Consider the following 19,748-nt stretch of genomic DNA (forward strand, 5'->3'; position numbering starts at 1 on the left):
GCCCTGCAGCACAAAGCAGCCCCGCGGGGAGCGGGTGGCCAGCTCCAACTGCGGGTCACCCCAAAGCACGTCCCCCATGGGAGCACAACGCCTCCCCTGCCCTGGCACACAGGAGAACCTCTCCATCCCCTGGAGAAAGACAGAAGTGGGATGTGAGGCGTGCAGGAACCTTAACAGAAGCCATTCCCGAGGCACCAGAGCAGGCAGGGCGGAATCCAGGCCGACAAGGTCCGTGTCCAGCACCCAGTGCACGTGGGGCGCAGCTTTCTGCCTGCAGAGCCCAGGTCCCGCAGGGCGCTCCTGCTGTCAGCTCTCCACCCCTCCCTCGTTTGCCTTTCCGTAATGATTCCAGAACTCGCACCCCACGCTTTAGCCAGCACTTAGCCCAATTTAATACAATGCAGATCCACCTGGGAACAGAGGGAAAAAAAAATCACCCCTAAAGGCTACGGCCTTGCAGAGGATTTCATTTTCCTCACCCCTCTGTGGTTCCCTCCCCTCCACTCATAAAAGGAATTTAAAAAATAAAATAAAAAGAGCAGAACAATCCTTCATGATAAGATTAAGGTCCTTGATGTGTGGCTTTGTTTCAACATGCCCAAAAACTGGCGTGCTTTCTCCTGCATGAAGAGTTGGTCTCGAGTTCCACCGCAGGCCACTGCTTTCCAAGCTCTGGTCATCTACGGAGGGAAGAGAAAGCAGCTGTAGGACACAGTCACGGGAGAGGAGGGGGCTGAGCACCCTGCTCTGTGTGTCCTAGTGGGACAAGCACCCGTTTTAAAGCAGTGTGTGAAAATAAAACTACCTACCTGCTACCCAATGGAAAATGGAAACCTCTAGCTCGGGGAGCACATTTGGCAGTTTCCCAGGTAAGCACTGAACCACCCATGGGCCCCTCGAGGGCTTTTCCTTGCTTGAATTGAGACCAAAACCCCAAAGCACAACCCCACTAAGCTTTGTTGTGGAGTCCAGAGGGATGAAAGGAATCCAAGGCCAGCTTTGGGGTTTATTCCCAACCAGCTCAGTTCCCACAGGAGCTGCTCAGCCCCAGACCTCGAAGGGTTGGGTTGGGCAGAGACCGTCCACCCTCAGCAGTGCGTGGTGCCTGGAGCTGCAGCACTGCCTGGCCTCCCAGCACGCAGGAAGAGCTGAAAATCAGGTGGGCCTCGGGCCCTGTGAGTAAGAAGGGCTCCCACGAGGTGCTTCGGCTTCCCCAGCCTCTGCAAACGCCCTGAGAAACGCAGCTGAGAGATGTGCAGTGCCCTGAACTGCAAACATCCCCTCACGGTCACTGCAAAGAGCCAGAGCTGGACGTGCAGCATCTGCTAACAGCAACGCCCCACACAGCCACAGCACGGCTTTGGGGCTGATTTAGGGTCAAGCCCACAGCTAAGTGGGAATAATAAGTAACTGCCACTGCGGGTAGCACTAGGGTGGTACAATAAATCCCAAGAGCCCAGGAACACCACAGGCAGCTCTGCTGTCTTTGGGCAGCAGCATTTCAGTGCACACCTGTACTCTGTCACCGCACAAGCTGCCTTGCTGTCACCCTCAAGTCACTCGCAGAGCTTTATTTATATGGGTCTATTAGCACTCGGAGCAGTACGACCCTGCCTAGGACAGCAGGAGAAATGGAAGTGTTTAAGTAGGGTTTACTTTGAGAAGGGGAAGGAATTACTCTGGCTGAGGAGTACATATTTGTCAGAAGGAAGCTTTCAGAACAGACAGCTCTAATCCAGGGATGGATGCTGCGTTTAGCTGAAGGCAGAGCCAAGGCTGCTCTGAAAAGACACCACCTGAGCCCTTCCTGGGGTCTGAACCCCTCCCCACACAAACCCCAAGCTGCAGTTTGACCCCTCACCAGGGCAAACACCTACTTCCATCCTCACCCAAGCTACCTGAGAGCTCTCATGACCTGGCCCAGGCACACCCCTGCAAAAATCCTGCCCTTCCCATGTAAGGCGCCCTACCCAAACACAGTGGGGATGCACCTGTGCTCTCTGCCTGCAAGTACAGCAACTGCGACCCTGGGGTTTTACAGAGAACACAAGAAACCCTTCATGCCCCAGAGTCAAATACCCATAAGGGCACCAGCCCCTCAGCACAGGGTATGCTGGAGGGGGAAGAAAACAGCACCCACTGGAGCTCTGCAATGCCTCTGCTCAGGTAAACAGCAGGATAAATGCAGCCTATGCTGCGCCACCCAGCCTTCACCACAACTTAGAAATACCCTAAAATCACAGGGGCGGAAAGTACCTTTGTGTTTAGCACTTCCGTAGCACCTCAGAGAGCTGCTGTGGTCAGAGAAAAAAGATCAACCTGCTGCTATCCACCCGAGGAGTGCTCACTGGGAAGAGGAAGGTTTACTTCGCTTCTGGGTTCCTCATCTAAACTCCTTGATGGACTGGGACGGGATGCAGGTTCCCAGGAGGAAATCCAGGGCTGCATAGGCCACAGTTCTGATGAGCCATGGGGCGTTGAGCCCCACAGAAGGGCGGGCTTGCAGAGAGAGGGGAGGGAGCTGTGGTGTGATGCTACTGCTTCAGCATCCCCAAAGCTGGGTGCAAAGAGACCTGACAGCATACAGAAGCTCACACAAGAGCGCACGGTGTTCCTCCTGAGCTTGGTCCCAAGGAGGGACAAGGGCTGCACCTCCAGCTGTCGGGCAGGAGTGGCTGCAGGGCTTACCGGTGCCGGCGGTCTGAAATGGCTTGGCATCTTCCTGTAGGACATTTTCTCTGACTGCACTTGCACGAAGGCTCTGTTGAGCAAGCCGCAGTCGTTCTTCCTGCTCGAGGAGGAAATGTTCAGGGACCTCGACAGGAAGTTCACAGGCTGCAACGGGAGAGAAAACTGTATGAGGAAAGAAGTCTGTTTGCCCTAACAATGCTGCTGTTTGGCCTGGCCAAAAGGCCAGCTAACAAATCCACCACTTCATCCACATATGTTCAAAGGCAGGTGGCCGAGCCCGAAATTGATCTTGATGCAAGAAACTCTTGCATTTGATGCTGTGCTCAAATACAGCCTTCATCTCCAGGCAGGAAGGTGCCTCTCACCCTACAGCCAGCCTCAGCGAGGGCAGCCTGAGGGCTCTGAGGACGAGAAGACGAAGGCTTCTCCCATCTCACAGGCAGAAAAGCAGCTGGGTGGTCAAACGAGGAGGGAATTTCCACCTACTCCTGCAGGCAGCTTTTTCACCAGGATTTCTATTCACCTAGTGTCTCTCCCCTTCAGGCTGTGATTCGTTTCACCTACAGTCCCACACCATGCCTGCGCTCTGGATCCTATAGCCCCTATGTTAAGGTGCTACTGTCAGGAGAAAAAAAAAAGTCTTTCTGTTGCTTTCGAGGGCTAGAGGTCCCATGGTCACTAAAGTCAGCAAACAAAAGCATCAGTGGTGGTGGGAAGAAGCCTACAGCCAAGCCCAAGGAAGTGCTGGGAGAGCAGAACAAGCCCTCTGCTTCAGCAGCACTGAGGCACGGGGCAGCACAGATGCCTGGGAATGCTCTCAGTAACAGCTTGATGCTACAGCACAGCTGCTGGTGGAAGAGCAGCAATCTGCTTCCTCCTTCCTCGCAACAGTGCTGCATCGAGGGTTCATCCACTCCCTTGGCTACTCAAGTTAGGGAAACAAAGTGGCCAAGAGCAAGTGATTATCTTCCCCTTCTGATACAGGTCTGCAGGATCAGCTCACTAAACCAGACCCTTGAGGTCAAACAAACGTGTGTGGTGGGATGAGAATGGAGAGGGCCACAATGCGTTTAGAGTTCTGGGCACGTGGCATGTTGGTGAAACGCTTGTGCTTTGGTATTGGAGAACACAAATTGTAACAGCCCCGTGCTTCCTCACCTACACGCAGAGCTTGACAACAGCAAGAAGCAGAGCAGCAGCTTCTGCAGCAGCCAAGGAAGGAGGAGAAATAGCGCAGTGCTGGTACCAAGCCCATCTTGCTGCCTTCTGGACAGCTCCTTCTAAAAACCCACCCTAACCTCTCGGGCAGGCGCTCTTCCCCCACAGCTCTCCGGAAAGCTTGTGGAGGATCCTGGACAAGGACTGCAGGCCCAACCGGCCCAGATCCCTATCCACAGATCCCCTGCTAGAACAGCTCAGCAGCCAAGTTCACCTCTCAGCCCCATTTCAGCCAGACCTCTCCCAGCTCTGCTCACAGCACCCCTCACCTGGGTTCTTTTGAAGCAGATGTTCTTGGGGAGGGCAGGCACGTTCTGTGTCATATCTTCATCCACAATGTCCAGCGCCAGCGACTTCCGGACCTTCTTGATGGGACTCCTGCGCAGCTGGGGGACACAAACACACGTGTCAGCACAAATCAGCTCAGCGACCTCCCTTCCTTAGGGCCAGGGTGCACAGCAAGCCCACGTCACCCCACATCTGTGTTGTACCAGCACCTCAGGAAGATGGATTGCATCCTTCCCCACCACAGGGCACAGCAGCTTCTTGTGCTCTCCTCGCTGGCACCAAGAGTCACCGATTTAGAAGGGAAAGCCCCTTCCAGCAGGAAGGGAAAGCCACAACACCTTTGGCAACTGAGCCTTTGTGCATCAGTCCTCAGCCTCTGGGGAGCCCAACTTGCCACAAATGCTTCACGAGTCTCTCCTGTACGTTAGGAGACAGCATCTCCTAGCACAGACGTGAGTTCCGCATAGACCAGGCCACAGCTCGCAGTATTTCAAGCAGGTCTTAACCTCAGGCACACGAGCAGTCTCACTGACCAAAAGGTAGCAGCCACACGCTGAAAAGCTTTTTGGCATCAACAGGAGGATGAACTCAACCAGCAAAGACACCCCTCAACAACACAGGACAGCCCACAAGCAGATACTGGGTGTTAAACCAGCTCACCCCTTGTTTTCTCTTTTGTTTCTCGGGCTTCACATCGTCCTCTATGATCAGTTCGATGCCAGCCTCACTTCGGAGAACTTCTTTCAAGTCTTCTTCCAGGTGAGGAGTCTGGGGCTGGTGTGAGGAGGCAGGAAGAGAGAGCACAGGACAGTCAACATCCGTACACTGAGCACACTTTCTGCTATTCCCTCCACAGACAACAGGGCCAGAGCAGCCCACAAGAGCTCCCAGTGGGAAGACAAACATTATGAAGTATTTTCTTCCCAGTAGGAAAAGACGTGATGAGATTTCTGTTAGCCTAACAGATTCACAAGATCTCCATACACAGGAGAATGTCTGACCAGCTAAATCCCAAACATGCCATCAAGAGAGCAGCGAGCCCTGAAGTCGTGGCACACTGAAGCTGCCAGCCCCCAGCACCTGCGTTAAGTCCCCATCAGAGACCCAGACACAAAGGCAGATCATTCCCTTGCTCTGCCTCAAGGTCATCAGCAGCCAGCCACTGACTCAAGGGCAGTTTGGGCTGTTTTGGCAGCTCTGCAGAGCAGCCAGAAGTCCTGCCGCTACCGACCACGCCATATTCACTCTGATCAGGGCTCCTTCATCCCTCTCACCTCCGCCTGGCACTACCAGGCCGCACCCTGTTACTGCACAGATGACAGCTGGCTCACAGCTCGGCTGCAACCGACCCCACAGCCCTTTTGTGTTCACCACGTGTCCTGGGAGCAAGGCACTGCCAGCAGCGAGCCGCAGACCTGTCTGTAACGTACCAGGGGCCTTATTGGTCCGTATTTCTCCAGGGCGTTTTTGAAAGGTGTGGGGGTGTGCGGCGTGTTGTCCGCCACGTACTTCTGATCTGGCGTGACAAACCTGGCAGCGGAAAGTAGGGAAAAAAAAAAGGATTAACGCGGCATAAACCACTAAGTAAAACCTGTCCTTCCAACCCCTCTTATTACACGAGCCACCAGCAGTCTCACACAGTAACAGCAGAAACCGTCTGCCTGGCTGGAGCATTAAAGGTTGGACTCAATGATCTTGAGGTCTCTTCCAACCTAGACAATTCTGTGATTCCTGGGGCAGAAGCAGAGCTAACAGGCACCAAGGAGCCTTGAGTAGGGAAAATGTCCTCCAGAAGTACCAACTATGCTGCTCCAGCACCCTCATCAGAAAGCAGGACGACATCTGTGACACGGGCATCCCAGAGCCCTGCTGGTGGAGCTCCCCAGGGCCAGCCGGGGCTTTGTGCCCATCACAGCTGGACCAGCGGAAACCCCTGGGGCACACACTTCGAGCAGCCAGGTCGTACCACCGGCATGTGGGAGCTGCTCTGGGTCATGCCAGCTTTGGAACCACAGCCAGCACCTCCACACACGGTGCTGCACCAGCGTAGTGACGTGCAGAGACAAAAATCATTCACTGTGCAGGCCACCCTCCCTCTCCTGGCTGGTACGGTGCCTTCAGATCGTGGTCCTGGGCTCCCAGAGGTCAGGCGAAGCTGAGGCTGCAGAGCTCCAGGGAGGGATCTGAACAGCCCTTGCTGAGGAAGCCCAAATCCCTCCCCTGCTGGCACAGGGCTCGCAGCAGTGTTTCCCAGACAAAGACGTGCACAGAAGGCAGCAGCCCACCCAGCAGCTGAGCACTGCGGTGGTCACTTGGCTGCGGCCCCAACCAGATGGGACACTTGTGGCCCGCAGCTGCGGGGCAACAACTGGCTTTGGGTGCTACAGTGATTCAAGGTAATGCCCAGACTGCCCTGCCACTCTTGGTGGTGCCAGTACAAGTGCCGTGGGAGGTACGCTTGATTTGAATCAAACTCGTGTGAGAAAGGAAAATGTTCAGGTATCAGGGAATGGCTGAGGAGAAAGAAAGGACTTACGCTGAGTTTTTCTGGAGCAGAGGGGTCTTGTCCCTGTGCAGCGGGGTGGTGACAATCACCTTCTGACTGCACACAGGCGTGGAGGTCAGAGATGGGTTCTCCAGTTCTAGCGTATCCTGTTTGGTCCAAAAATTTAGGAACTGCACAGCACAAGAAAGAAAGAGTCGCGCTGTCAGTCTCAGACTGCCTAACACGAAATCACTGGTCGTTATCTCTACTTAAATAAAGTGGGAAGCCTGATATAGGGACAACCCTCCCATACCAAGTGGCACTAGCAGATCTGTTCCAGAAGGAACCAGGACGACTCCTGTATGAGCTGGGACTTGCTGTGGTACTGTCCTGTACGTGGGCATGTGCACAAATGTGCCAGAAGGTGCCTCACACCTACCAAGTTTATTCAGTTCCCAAGAGGAAAAGCAGGTACAACATTGGGCAGCTATGAGGTGGAGGGAGGTCTATGCTTGTACTGGTCCAGCTAATGCCAAGAAAAGCGGAGAAGGAAAGGTACTGCCTGCACACCAAAATCCTGCTCTGAGCTCAGGTCAGCAAACATGAGGTCAGTCCAAGTAACACAACAGTCTGTCGGCTGCATAAAAGCTGACAGCTTTTGTACTGAGCTGTCCTCAACCTAAACTGTAAGAAAACCGCTGACTGCCTCATCTCTGCTGGGATTTTATTTCACGACAGCTAATAAATGACAACTTTCCTCCCACAAGGAACGAGGTTTGTACCCAAAAACCTACTGCGAGAAGAGCTGTTTGTGTTACGTTCACTGATGGCTGGAGTTCAGTCTGAGACAGGAGATGCAGTTTGTCTTCTCAGATTGATTCCAGGCCTCTCAGCTTCTCACTCTGCAGAACTGCACATTTCAGGCCCTACTCTGCTTTCCCTGTTCCTGCTGGCCCTGCATTCAAGGTCCACCTGAACTTGGGTGTCAGTGTCCTGTGGTGCTCTCCCTTGTGCCACCAAGGGCTGCAGAAACAGCAGAAATACAACGGCTTGGCAGGCTTAGCCAGCGAGTGGCCCAGGGAGATGGGTTCTGAATGACAGCAGCTGCGGGAGCTGTGCTGGGTGACTTATCCTGTTTTACAGGCAGAACTCCACCACATCAACGCAGAAGTCAGGGTGTTTGAACACCACAGGGCTCCAGCAAGGTGTTTTGGGGGAAACCATGCACGCACATGTGCAGACGTTCTAAGAACGATGGTAAAATGGAACAGTTCTGAGTTTGGTTTGCAACAAAGAGAAGGCCCAGAAGCATTTTCCCAAGCACAGCAACTCAAAGACGTGCACCAGCATGTGCTGCCCAGCCCGGGTGGATGATTTAGCTGGAAATACCCCAGGACAGCCACCTGCACTGTTGCCACGCTGCTACCCCGCTGCCAGGGCAGTTATGCCCTGCACAGAGCAGCCCAGAGACAGAAGCAGCACACTCCTTACCTGAGAGGGGGAGAAGGGCAGCGTCTTGACAGGGGTGCTCTTGGGCGTCATGCTGTTGCAGGAGTCGAGGAAGGAGAGGCTGGTGCTGGGGGCGTTCTCCGTGACGGGGGAGAGGGAGATCTTCCTCTTCTTCTGCCTCTTCAGCACGGAGGGCGGCGTGCCAAAGCTGACCTCCGCGTGCGGGGAGATGGGGATGAGCTCCCCCTTGCTGCTCTTGCTGAGGTCGGAGATGGTGTGGCCGTCCAGGCGGTACTCGGTGACGTTGGGCAGGGACGGGGTTGGCTTGCTGGGCGTCTGCCTCACGGGGCTGCTGCTGCTGCTGCTGCTGCCAGCGGAGGGCTCCTCGGGCAGATCAAACTGGGTCAGGTCACACCACCCGTCTGGGTCCTGCGCACAAAGGAAGCCCTCAGCAACCGCCCGGGGAAGGAGGGCTGAGCAGCTGAGTGGTGCAGCTGCAGAGATCAGCCAAGAGGGGAAACAAGCAGGTGTGTGAGACTCCAGCAGCTTTTGCAAGGAGCCTGGCTAGAGAGGAGCTCAAGCCTTCCTCCCCTCTGCCGTCAGCACAGCTGAGAAGCAGGGCAGGGAACGGATCCAGCTGAAAGTTGTGGTTTGCAAGGGGCAGGTTTTTTTTATTTGCGCTAGGTTGGTTTCTCAGCTCGGCTCACAGCACAGCTGCACTTACAGCTGCCTCTGCACACAGGGGACAAACCAGAAGTGGCGAGGGACAGGGGCTGCGTGACACAACTGTCACCGAACTACAGGCTTGGTCACGGCAGTACCGTGGAGACAGAGCCCTGCTGTAAAGCACGCTGCTGGAACCAGATTAAAAATAGCCAGACCCGTCACAGCTCAGCCCCATCAATACCCAAACTACCACACAGGCAGGCCTCTAAGGACCCACAAATGGGCCATTAAGCCCTGGGCACAGTCTTCGATCTCCTTTACACCTGCAAAGTGAATGTTTCCCTGATAATCATCTCATAAACCCGGCTGCAAAGACATTGCCCATTTATACATCACCAGAGCATTTTGCTGCCTTCAAGGCCAGCCTGAAGGAATGCCCCAGCCCTGCTCAGGACGCCCATGGCGATGAGCAAGGGGACAAAGTAAATTCATCAACAGGAACGGTGTGGAAATCAGGCCCTACCACAGCCACCCTCCAGAGGAGCAAGGGTCTGCTACTTACGGATTCAATCATGTCCAGAGCCTCACTGAAGGCGGGCACAGAGGTCGGGCACAAGTAGTTGGTGGCTTCCACAACCCACTTGTACGGTGACGGGACACACGCGGGGTCCTCCTCAGGCACCACGTCATCTGGGGTCCCCTCGCCGTTGTGCTCTGCCAGGTCAGCAGCTGGCAGCTCCGAGGGCAGCTCCTGCAGGCCCGTCACCTCCTCGTCACTGACGTCCTCTTCCTTTATTTCTGAGACATCGACCGGCCAGTTCGGCAGGACGCTCTGCTCACCAAGAAGAAAGAAAGCCCGGCCGTTAGCAGGAAGAGAGTGAAGTCAAGGCCTGGGGACAGGAGCACGGATCCCGGGACCCATTCATCTCCTGCCTTCATACCAGCCTTTTGGCTCGTCTCACATCCCCGTTCTCCCTCACTGCTCTGTCCCATACAGCATCTGAAAGAGGACTCCATCCAACTTAATCAGCACAGAACTGCTTAACTGAATATTTCTCTCAACGGTATCTCAAAGGGAAGTAAAATGCGGGCTGAGCAGGCAACAGTAATTCTGCATTTCCTGCTTCCCCAGAGCCCACCTTTAAAAACTGCATGCTTTCTTCACACAAATAATTATGTGTAATCACTTTCTGACTCTAAAGCAGGGAGGGAATGCGACACCTCTTCTCCCTGCCCCCCTCACCGCACCATCTGGAGCAGCCTCTCCCACCAGCAACAGCACAATGGAGCCAAAAAATATCTTCAGACTCTCCAACAGCCTTGACACTAGGGGTGGCAAGATAACGACAGCACTAGCAGACTGCCGTCCTCCACTTGGATAACACACTCGGGCACACATTATGCCTCTAGCTCCCGGAGGGGGAGGTCTGTCAAGAGTCAGTGTCTCGGAGAAGGCTGGGGGAAGGCACAGACTCCACACAGACACCAGGCTGTGCTGAAGGCAGCTTTAGAGGCAGCAGGAGGGTGGCCCAACAGCTCTGATGCCCGTTAGCAGAGCTGAGGACAGACCCGAGTGCCCACGTGCTGCGGTGGTACCTGGCTCCCAGCTCTCGATCCACTTTGGCTCTCCTTGTCATCCACCTCCACGAGCAAGTACAGCGGCTTGGACTCCTTCGTGTCGTTGAGGAAGCCGCCCGTGTCCACCTTGCGCTTGATGGTGGAGTTCCAGTGATTCTTCACAGCATTGTCGGTCCTGCAAAGCAAGCGACAGAGAACAAAGCACCGTCAGGCACAGCTTTAAAGCACAGCTCAGAGCTCCTGGGAGCTCCCCAGCCCCAGCTGGTGAGCCCAGCGCGTGGATCTCCACCGGCCACCCAGCTGCGAAGGTGCCAGTGAGCAAAGAGGTCCTACCTCCCAGGCAGCAGCTTGGCAATCTCAGCCCAGCGATTCCCCAGGACCTTGTGGGCCTCAAAGATGATGCGATCCTCCTCCTCTGTCCATGAGGACTTCTTCACCTCAGGGTTCAGGTGGTTGTGCCAGCGCTCCCGGCACTGCTTCCCTAACCGCCCTTTCAGGTGCTTGGCTATCAGAGTCCACTGTTTGGTGCCATATTTTTTAACCAGTTCAATTACCTTTGAAAAGAGCGGGAGGGAAAGAAGGGAACGGAACAAAGGAGGGAGGGTCAATACAGTCATCTTCAGGCTTTCCTTTCCACCTGTATGGGGACCGGGGAAGGGCAGACAGAGAAGGACCCCTTAGGGAAAAAGCTGGAGGGACCCAGCACTGACAGCCAGGTGAACACTTCTGTGAGTGAAACCTAGCCGTGTTTCGGAAGGGGGCTGTTTTCATGCAGCCCCTTTGCCACACGACACCTACAAACACAGGCGACAGCTCACAGAGAACTGGGATGGAGATGGGCAGGTGCAGGGGGTGCAGAACAAGCGTCAAGTCCCACACACACGCCCCAAGGCTCCTCTGCCCTCCCTCCTCCTGAGACCTTGGCTGCGTGGAGGCAGTCCCCACCAGCTCTGCACTGCTCCGCCTGCAGGGACAGCGTGGCACAGCCCCCCTGTAACACAGGCTGCCACCCTCAGGACATGCCAGGGCCCACTCCACTAACATCAGGACGCATGGTGCAAGCTCCAAAGCAGAAAGGGGCAATATTCACTTAAAAGCCGTCTGCTTTGCTGCTTCCCCTTCACCTGGGGCTTTGCCACTTCTGCCTGAGGTTCACTGCAGATGCTTCTGGGAGGGGAACCTGTGCTGGTTGCCCTGAAATACATCCATGCACCAGTCAGGGCAAATCACTACCACATAACCTGCTGCCTGCAACGCTGAGCCTGCCAAAATCCTACAGAGGAGGCCAGGCGGCTCTAAAGGGGCATTTTCACCCTGCCCAGCTGAGCCTAGCTCAAAGGGTTCATAATTAACAACCCTGCTGCAGACCGACTGTCCGGGGCAGACAAACAGGCCAAAGGTACCGAGATGCAGCACAACCCAAGGAGCTGGGGAGGCTGCAGAGAAAAGCTCCAGGCTGTTTCAGGTTGAGCAGGAGAAGGCTGGAGCCCAGCCTTGCCACGAGGGTAGGGGGCATCGAGAATAAGTTGCGTGGCAGCTGGGACATGGCAGGGCAAGGGGAGAGCAGGCAGCAGTGGTCGGAAGGTGGGAGGGCACCACGATAAGCTTCCTCAAGAAGCGTTTGATGTAACGCGTGGATAGGAAGCCCGGGCTGCAGAAAGGACCACAGCAGCCTGCAGCAGGAGCAAAATGGGAAGAAACGGGAGAGCAGGAGCGTTACAGAAAAAAACGATAAACTAGGAAATGTTGCATCAGAAAGCACATGACTAGGAACAATTTTCAAACTTTCTTAGGCACATAGAGATGATGTGTGTCTAAGCTAGCCACTCCCGGTTCACTCCTGAATTGGCAGAGAGGAACACTCTCAGAAGTCACAGTTCATCTGGCCAGTATCAGAGATCCGCTTTAGGCTGTTTGTGGCACACAAAAAGCCAGTTTTATTTTCTCTCTGGTCCAACACAGCCAGGTCAGGCAGAAATCTACCAGCAGCTGGATGAATTAATTCCCTGTTCTGCTCTCTCCCTTGCCAGCCTACTGCAGCAGCACAGCGTGAAACAGAAAGCGTTTAGGAAGAGATTTCACTCAGAAGATGGTGAGTCCCTGGCACAGGCTGCCCTGAGAGAGGCTGTAGGTGCCCCATCCCTGGAGGTGTTCAAGGCCAGGCTGGACAAGGCCCTGGCCAACCTGATGCAGTGGGTGGTGTCCCTGCCAACAGCCAGGGGTTGGAGTTAGGTGATCTTTGAGGTCCCTTCCAACCCAAGCCATTCTACGATTTAGCTGAAGAGGCCTAGAGCTGCTTCTGCTCATCACAGCCACAGCTGCGTTAGGGTGCTCGGGACCGCTCAGAGTTCTGCTCTGGTGGGTACCACCACTGGGAAGAACCACCCGCTGTTTTCAAGGAAGACTTGCAGGTCCAACACCTCTGCCCTCTCCACAGAGGGTCACGGCTCAGCCCCTGCCCTCCCTGGGCTTACCTTTTGGTCCTCCTCTTTGGTCCAAGGGCCCTTAACCAAGTCCGGGTTCAACACCCTCAGCCACCGGTACTGGCACTGCTGGTCGCTGCGGTTCTGGGGAAAGGAATCAGAGTAGCCATACATCAGGCCAGAGGCTCCAAAAAGCCCTGTAACAGCATCCCCCACACACAGCCTGCCCCCTGGAAAACCTGCAGATGCGCAGAGAAGGCATACTGTGACTACTGGGCATGGAAGGCAGGGACAGGAACCTCAGTTTCTCGTCCCAGCTCCAACAGACATGCCCTTGAAAGTCCTCTAAGCAAGAAATGTCTCCCTGCCCTGAAGGAGCACCGATTTCTTTGACAGTAGCAGCCACAGAACAGAGTCCCACTGCAAGAGGCATTGCACGCAGAGAACCAGCGCCCTGAGCACAAGAAACAACATGCAAACACTACGATTCCCAACCGGGCAAGGGGTCACTTACAGGAAAGTGACTGGCCAGGAACTTCCAGTCATTCTGCCCGTAATGTCTTACTAACATCTTCAGCTGCTCATCCTGCAAAGAACAAAGACATCCACTTTCACATACACTGAGGCAAAACATGCCACAGGCACTCCTGGGCTGACAGCATCAAGAGAACAATCTAGGTGTTTTTAACTGTCCAGGTGTGTGTGTCTGCATTACGGGGAGGAACGTGGCTCTCACTGCCCTTTCGCAGCACCTTGGTGCGTGGAGCCCAGCTGTTTGGCTCAGGGCTCTGAGCGAGGGTGGGCACAACAAGAGCTGAGCACAAAACAGGAGCTCAGTCGCTGTGGTCACCTCCAGGCCCACCTCATCTCCATCCCAGGGCAGTTTGGCTCAAACTACATGGCCAGGGCTTATCCAGCCCCGGTACACCCCTGACCAGGCAGCCCGTCTCCCAGCTCAGACACTGCTTTTGCCTGGCCAAAGAAACCAACCATTGGAAGTGCATCACCACCGGCCAGACAGCCTGCTGCTTTCCTGCACTGAGAGTCTCTACATCTTCTCTCTCGTACACCCTGTCACTGCCCAGGTTTGCCTACTCTTACCACTCACACAAAGCCTGCTACAGGCTTCCTTCCCTGTGTGTTCTGGCTGGGCAAAGGTAAGAAATAATTCCCTGTCCTCTGCACAAAGACCACTCTCACACATGTTCAGCCTCCAAGGGAGATAGAACATCTTGTAGTTTTCACACAAAACACAAGGATTATGGAGGAACTTGGGAGGAGGGTAGAAAACACCCCAAACAGTTTCAGGCTTCCAGCCAGAACAACTAAGCCACGACCTTAACAGTCTCAGCACTCCCTGCTTTAGCTGCAGGGAAGGGAGGGCATGTCCACTGTGTGAGTCAAGCTCGCTGAAGACCTCGGCCATCCTCCAGGGGCTACAGGCAGCGGACGCCTCACTCAAGGCTGAGGTTTGGAAGCAGCGAGAGCCCTTGCTCTCCAGACTGTACTTCAAACTCACCTGGGCTTCTTCTCGCTAAGACCTCAGGCACACGGCCTTCTCCAGCAGCGAGACAACGTGAGCTGGGGCTGCAGCCAGCGGGCGAGGACTGGGATGGAGGAACACAGCTGCACGCCCCAAACACCTGCCCTCGGCGAGCACCAGGCTCTCACTCACCTCCTCTTGCGTCCACTTGACTTTGCACCTGCCGTCCCGCTGCTCCGGCACGTCCGAGTCGGTGTCCTGGCAGTGCAGCTCATCTTGCTCCTCGCTGCCGAAACAAACAGGGCGCTGCTGAGAGAACTGCAGCAGGGGGGGAGCGGCCACGGCGTGCAGAGCCCCAGACCCCCCTCCAGACCCTCCCAGGCTGAGCCCTGTCACCTCAGGCCTTCCCCAGGCCATAGAGGGGACCCTGCAGACCCCAGTAGGCGCTTTGCCACTCTCCGAGGAGCCAGGGGGCTTCCCCCAGCCCCTGTCCCTGCCTGAGGGCCGTGCCCAGGGGCTGGCCCCGCTCCTCTCCTCAGACTGGGGAGGGGGGAGCAGCAGCAGGCAGCCGCTGTCACCATGCTGCCAACGGGGAGGGGGGGGGGGGGGCAAAACCCAGGCCCAGATCCCCCATTTACCCCACATTTACCTCAGATTTCACTCCTTTTACCCCCGTTTACCCCCCATTTACCCCATTTACCCCACATTTACTCCCATTTACCTCACATTTGCCTCATATTTCCCCCATTTACCCCCCATTGATCTCACATTTACCTCGTTTACCCCCCCCATTTACCTCCATTCACCTCATATTTCCCCCATTTACCCCCCCATTCACCTCATATTTCCCCCATTTACCCTCATTCACCTCATATTTCCCCCATTTACCCCCCCATTCACCTCTTATTTCCCCCATTTACCCCCCCATTTACCTCCCATTCCCCCCATTTACCCCCTCACCCCCCCCCCCCCACTTTCCCCATTCCCCCTCACCCACCTCACCCCTCATTCCCCCCCCATTCCCCCCATAGACCCACGCCACGCCGCCGAGTGACCCCGGGCGGGCTGCGGGGTGCCCGGTCCGTCTGTCCGCCGGCAGCTCCGTCTGTCCGTCCATCCGCCCGCCCGTGCCGGCCTCAGGCCGCTCCCCGAGCCCGGCGGGAAGGCGGCCCCCAGGGGGACACGGCGGGGGGGGGGGGGGGGACACAAGGACAGGGACACAGCGCGGGGACACCACTCACCCGCGGCTGCGGCGCGCCATGGCGGGGTCGGGCCGGGCCCGGCGCTTCTGCCTTTTACTTTTTTTTCCCCTTTTCCCCCTTTTTTTTTTTTCCTATCTCGCGCCAACGGCGGCCCCCCCCCGCGCGGGGCCGGGCCGCGCCTGCGCGCCGCCGCCTCACAAAGAGGCGCGCGCGGGAGGGCGCCCGCCCGCTTCAACCCCCCCCCTCCACGCGTGTCCGCGCCCCCGGGCGGGCACAGACCGAACGGCACCCGCTGGGGGGGGGGGGTGGGGGGGGGCGTTAATTAATTAATTAATTGATTAGCAGGGGTATAACATCGTGAGAAGCAAGGGCGGGAGGCGCGGATCGAGGGCGGCTGCGCTGAAGGCAAGTGGCGCTTTGTATTTCCCGGGCGCGTTCTCTTAAGGGGTGGGGGGCTTAGGGGGAGCTCATTCTCCAGGCTGGGCTTTTTAAAGCGAATTTAGGCGTTTTCTGCCTCAGTTTTTAAAGGGTTTGGGGCAGAGGGTGACTTCTGGCTGCCTCTGACCCCCTCAGCGGGTGGCATGGTCGCGCAGTGCCCTGCGCCCTGCCCTAACCCTACAAAAACCCCCACACAGCATCCTTCACCCCCAGCACCTCCAGGGCGTGGGGAGGCTGCCCGAGGCCCCTAAACCCAGAAAAATGAAGTTAAGAGCAGCACTGTGCAGGCTGAAGCTGCCAAAAAGCAGCTCTGGGGGTGCTCCCCCAGCCCGCTGAGGAGGATATAGGGCTGGGGTGAGCCGCTCCCCCATGGCTGACACCATTACAGACCCTATAAATGGGCTGTGGGGTGGTGGTGTCACACTGTGGGGTGAGGATGGGCTGGGTGCCCACTGCCCTGACCCACCACAGCTCCCCAGCGGGACCAGGGGATGGTTTTGGCAGTGGGAGCGGTGATGCAGCCCCATGGCTCCCCCACAAACACTTTATTCTGACAGCGATCCCCGGCACCATGCTGCCCACCAAGAGGCGCAGCGCCAGCATCCTGACCCTAAAGGAAATCCTGGAAAATGGGTTCGTGGCGGCAGCCCCCGGGTGCACCCACCCTTCCCCCGTCTGCAGTTACTACGCGGACTCCGGCAGCGCCTCGAGACCGAGCACCTTGGAGCTTCTGGTGGACTTGGAGAGTGTGACAAAAAGCAGCTCCCTGTGCGTCCTGAAGCAGCCAGAGGTGCTGGGCAGCTGCGTGAAGCCCGACCCGCACAGCCTGACCCAGGGCAGCTCCGACATCAGCCTCGTCTGCTTCTGCAAGACTCCCTACGGCCACGCTGCCTCCGACCTCTCCGGGCTGCCCAGCCAAGCCGGCTGCCTGATGGACGTGGCGTCACACAACACTTCCACGCCATGCAAGAAAGAAAAGCACCCCAAGCTGCCGGAGAGCCTGCTTTCCAGGAGCACCGAGCACCTGAGTGACCCCCCAACCCCCGGCAAGCCTCCAGGACCCCGCTGGGAGATCTCAGAAATAAAAGCCCCCCTGGACACCAGCCTGTTCCTTGACACGAGCACCGAGGAGCTGAGGTTACTGGGGTGCTCCAAGCCGGACACACCATCCCTGGAGACCTCCGTCGTCATTCCTCTGACCTGGCCCGGTGCCTTCAGGAGGCACCCTGCCCTGCCCCACGGCTCTGCCACCCACGAGGCCCAGCTGAGCGATCTCGAGCCCAGCTCTGTGTTTGCACACCCAGCCCTGTGCTGCTGCTGCTGCCGGGGCTCCAGACCCGAGACGCTGCCGTGAGCTGCCCCACCGGTGAATCCCATGGGGTGCAGGCAGCTCGTGCCGGACCACTGGAACCCCACAGCTTGCTGGTGAGGCACCAAGGTGATGCTCGGCATCCCCCAGCTGGAGCCAGATTTTAGGGGAAAGGGCTCGGGACGCTACCAGCTGGCAGCACCCTGAGAGCTCCCCGTTCCTCCCGTACAGTTGTCCTTTGTATTAACGCAATAAAGATTAAAGTTTTTCCTCTTCCGCCTGCTCCCTGGCTCTCTGTGCTCACCGGGGCGCACCCAAACCCCCTCCAACCCTCACCCCCACCCCACGGGGCTTATCTGGGGGGCCCCGGGCCCGGCTCCAGCGCCTCTTCCTCCCCCCTGCGGGCCGCAGCCCGGCCGCCTCCCCCCTCCCCAGCCCCGGGAGCGGCACCCACGAAGTGTCCGGGCCCGGGGCCGCCCCCCCCCGCCGTTACCTCGCTGCTGGCCCCTGGGGGGGACCGGAGAAGGAGGGGAAGCAGCGGCCGGGGCCCTGCCCCGCAGCCCGGCCCGGGGCCGGCCGCTGCCCGCGGGGAGCTGGGGCGAGGGAGGCGGCGGGGCTGGGGATCCCTCTTCTGGCACGAGGGGAGAAGCACAGCCCGAGCTGCGCTCACCCAGCTCGGTCGCTTCCATGTCCCCCTTCCTTCCAAAGGTGTGTTTGCCCCCAGCTTACACCTCTGCTTTGTCTTTTTCCCCTTCTCCAGTAGGTGCTGCCAGGAGACACGGAGAATGTCTCGTTAAAAGCAGCTTTCCCGGAGCATTTAGAGGTTGCTGGAAAAAAAAAAAAAAAGCAATATGCAGCCTTCCCTCTTCTTTCAGGGATAAATGAAAGGTGAAGTGATAAAACACTCCGTGAGAGACTAGAGGAAAAAGGGGAAAGTAACTTGCACCCAGCTTCTCTGAAGTGCAGCGATAATTTCATTGATGTGTTAAGCCTGGGGTGTGCGGGGTGCCTAACTGGCCCTTGGCCCAGCTTCGCTTCTTGAAAGCCTTCACCTGTTTGAACTCCTTCAAAATTGTCCTGTCAACCAGCAAGGAGCAAGTGTCATGTTTTCATGAGCAAAGCAAACACCTCTGTTTTCAGAATAACAGTTTGAAACACCTCCAGAGGGACAGAGAGATAGTTTTGAAAAAGAGAAGGCAGCTAGCTACTGCCTCTGCACGTACTTCACGCTAGTGGTTTTGGCCCAAAAAAACCTTCGTTCACTGAAAAATTCTGTTCTTCTACTTCACTGTTAGAACAGCACAACAGACAAACAACAGACAAACAGCTGCTTGTCTTCTCTGGCTGCTCCGATGACTTTTTACTAAAAAACATGTTGGGACATCAGGAACAGGTGACAAAACAACTCTGAAAAGGGACACAGAGAGAATGTATTTACAGTTTGAAGTCTAAACACCAAAGAACAGTACAAAGCAGACCTATAATTAGCAAGAAGATCACAGTTGTTTGGTTCAACTGCAGTCTGTGCCGGTTGACTGGTTGGTATTGATACTGGAGGGGAAAGATAAAGCTTATTATGTAAATCTGTAGCTGGAATGTACGAAGTGCTGCTGTGTGTGAAAAGCACAAGCATGTCACTAAAGAAAAATAAATGAAAGAGGAAGAAATGAAAAATTTAAAACATGCTGCTTTGACAAAGGAACGTCTGCAAAGTGTGCAGAGTTACAACTGCTTCTGTCAATAGTATATTGGCACATCTCACCTCATCAGTGACTGAGTAGGTGCTTTGGGGAACCTGCTCTAGGAAAGTCTGTGCCACATTGGCATCCAAAACATTAAAGAGTGTAAAATGAGTGGGTTTTAAGGGGAAAAAAAAAAAAAAAAAAAAAAAAAGATGTACTATCTTCTGGGGAGAAAAAAAAAAAAAAAAAGCAGCTTTGAGATCAAAAACCATGGCAGAGGCATATAAGGCACAGTCTCACAAGTTGCATGAAATGCCTGAGTGGAGGAAAAATTCAAGTTTCACAGTTTGGGGTCAGATTAAATACTTTTTTTTTTTTTTTTTTTGAGGGAAATCAAGGGCAATCTTGCAGTGTTGATAGAAAGAAAAACACTTTAGCAACAAAGACATTTGGTGTTAATAATATTGACAAGTCTGTTCCTCTCACCCCTCGTACCCTTGGATCTATTTTTGCTGTGCACTGAGCTTCAGCATGGCATGGCCAATGAATTTCACTTGAGTTTCCATTCTTATGCAATACCTGGCTCCCTTTCTCTAGGAATAATTTTAAGTAAAAATATTCCTGAGCTTTCTGCACAATATCACACTTTTGTAATAGTGAGCCGTCAAATCTTAAAGTCTTTTTAATCCAAACACTGTCCCTCCTTTTCATGATGTTTTTCCAATCTTGTATGAGGCAGTGATGTGCAGCAATGTCTTCAGTGCTGAGTTTCAAGTCCTCCCCTCCCTGGCAAGAAATATTTTCCTTCTACAGTAACAAACCCACCTCCTCTTGGT

The 19,748-nt window shown here is 55.6% G+C and overlaps 1 protein-coding gene across 1 annotated transcript; it reads right to left on the minus strand.

The window, feature by feature from the left end:
* Positions 1-551: 551 nt before the first annotated feature.
* Positions 552-15,542, minus strand: MYBL2 (MYB proto-oncogene like 2; the record flags this gene model as incomplete). Its single annotated transcript, XM_084296500.1, has 14 exons — positions 552-680; positions 2,689-2,835; positions 4,179-4,295; positions 4,858-4,971; positions 5,628-5,727; positions 6,734-6,873; positions 8,174-8,560; positions 9,360-9,629; positions 10,394-10,550; positions 10,709-10,929; positions 12,850-12,942; positions 13,313-13,384; positions 14,474-14,567; positions 15,523-15,542. The coding sequence occupies 14 exons, from the start codon at positions 15,540-15,542 to the stop codon at positions 552-554; spliced, it is 2,061 nt and encodes a 686-aa protein (XP_084152626.1).
* Between the last annotated feature and the right edge of the window lie 4,206 nt (positions 15,543-19,748).

The sequence above is a fragment of the Netta rufina genome, assembly GCF_964035555.1.
Source record: "Netta rufina genome assembly, chromosome: 16".
NCBI lineage: Eukaryota > Metazoa > Chordata > Aves > Anseriformes > Anatidae > Netta > Netta rufina.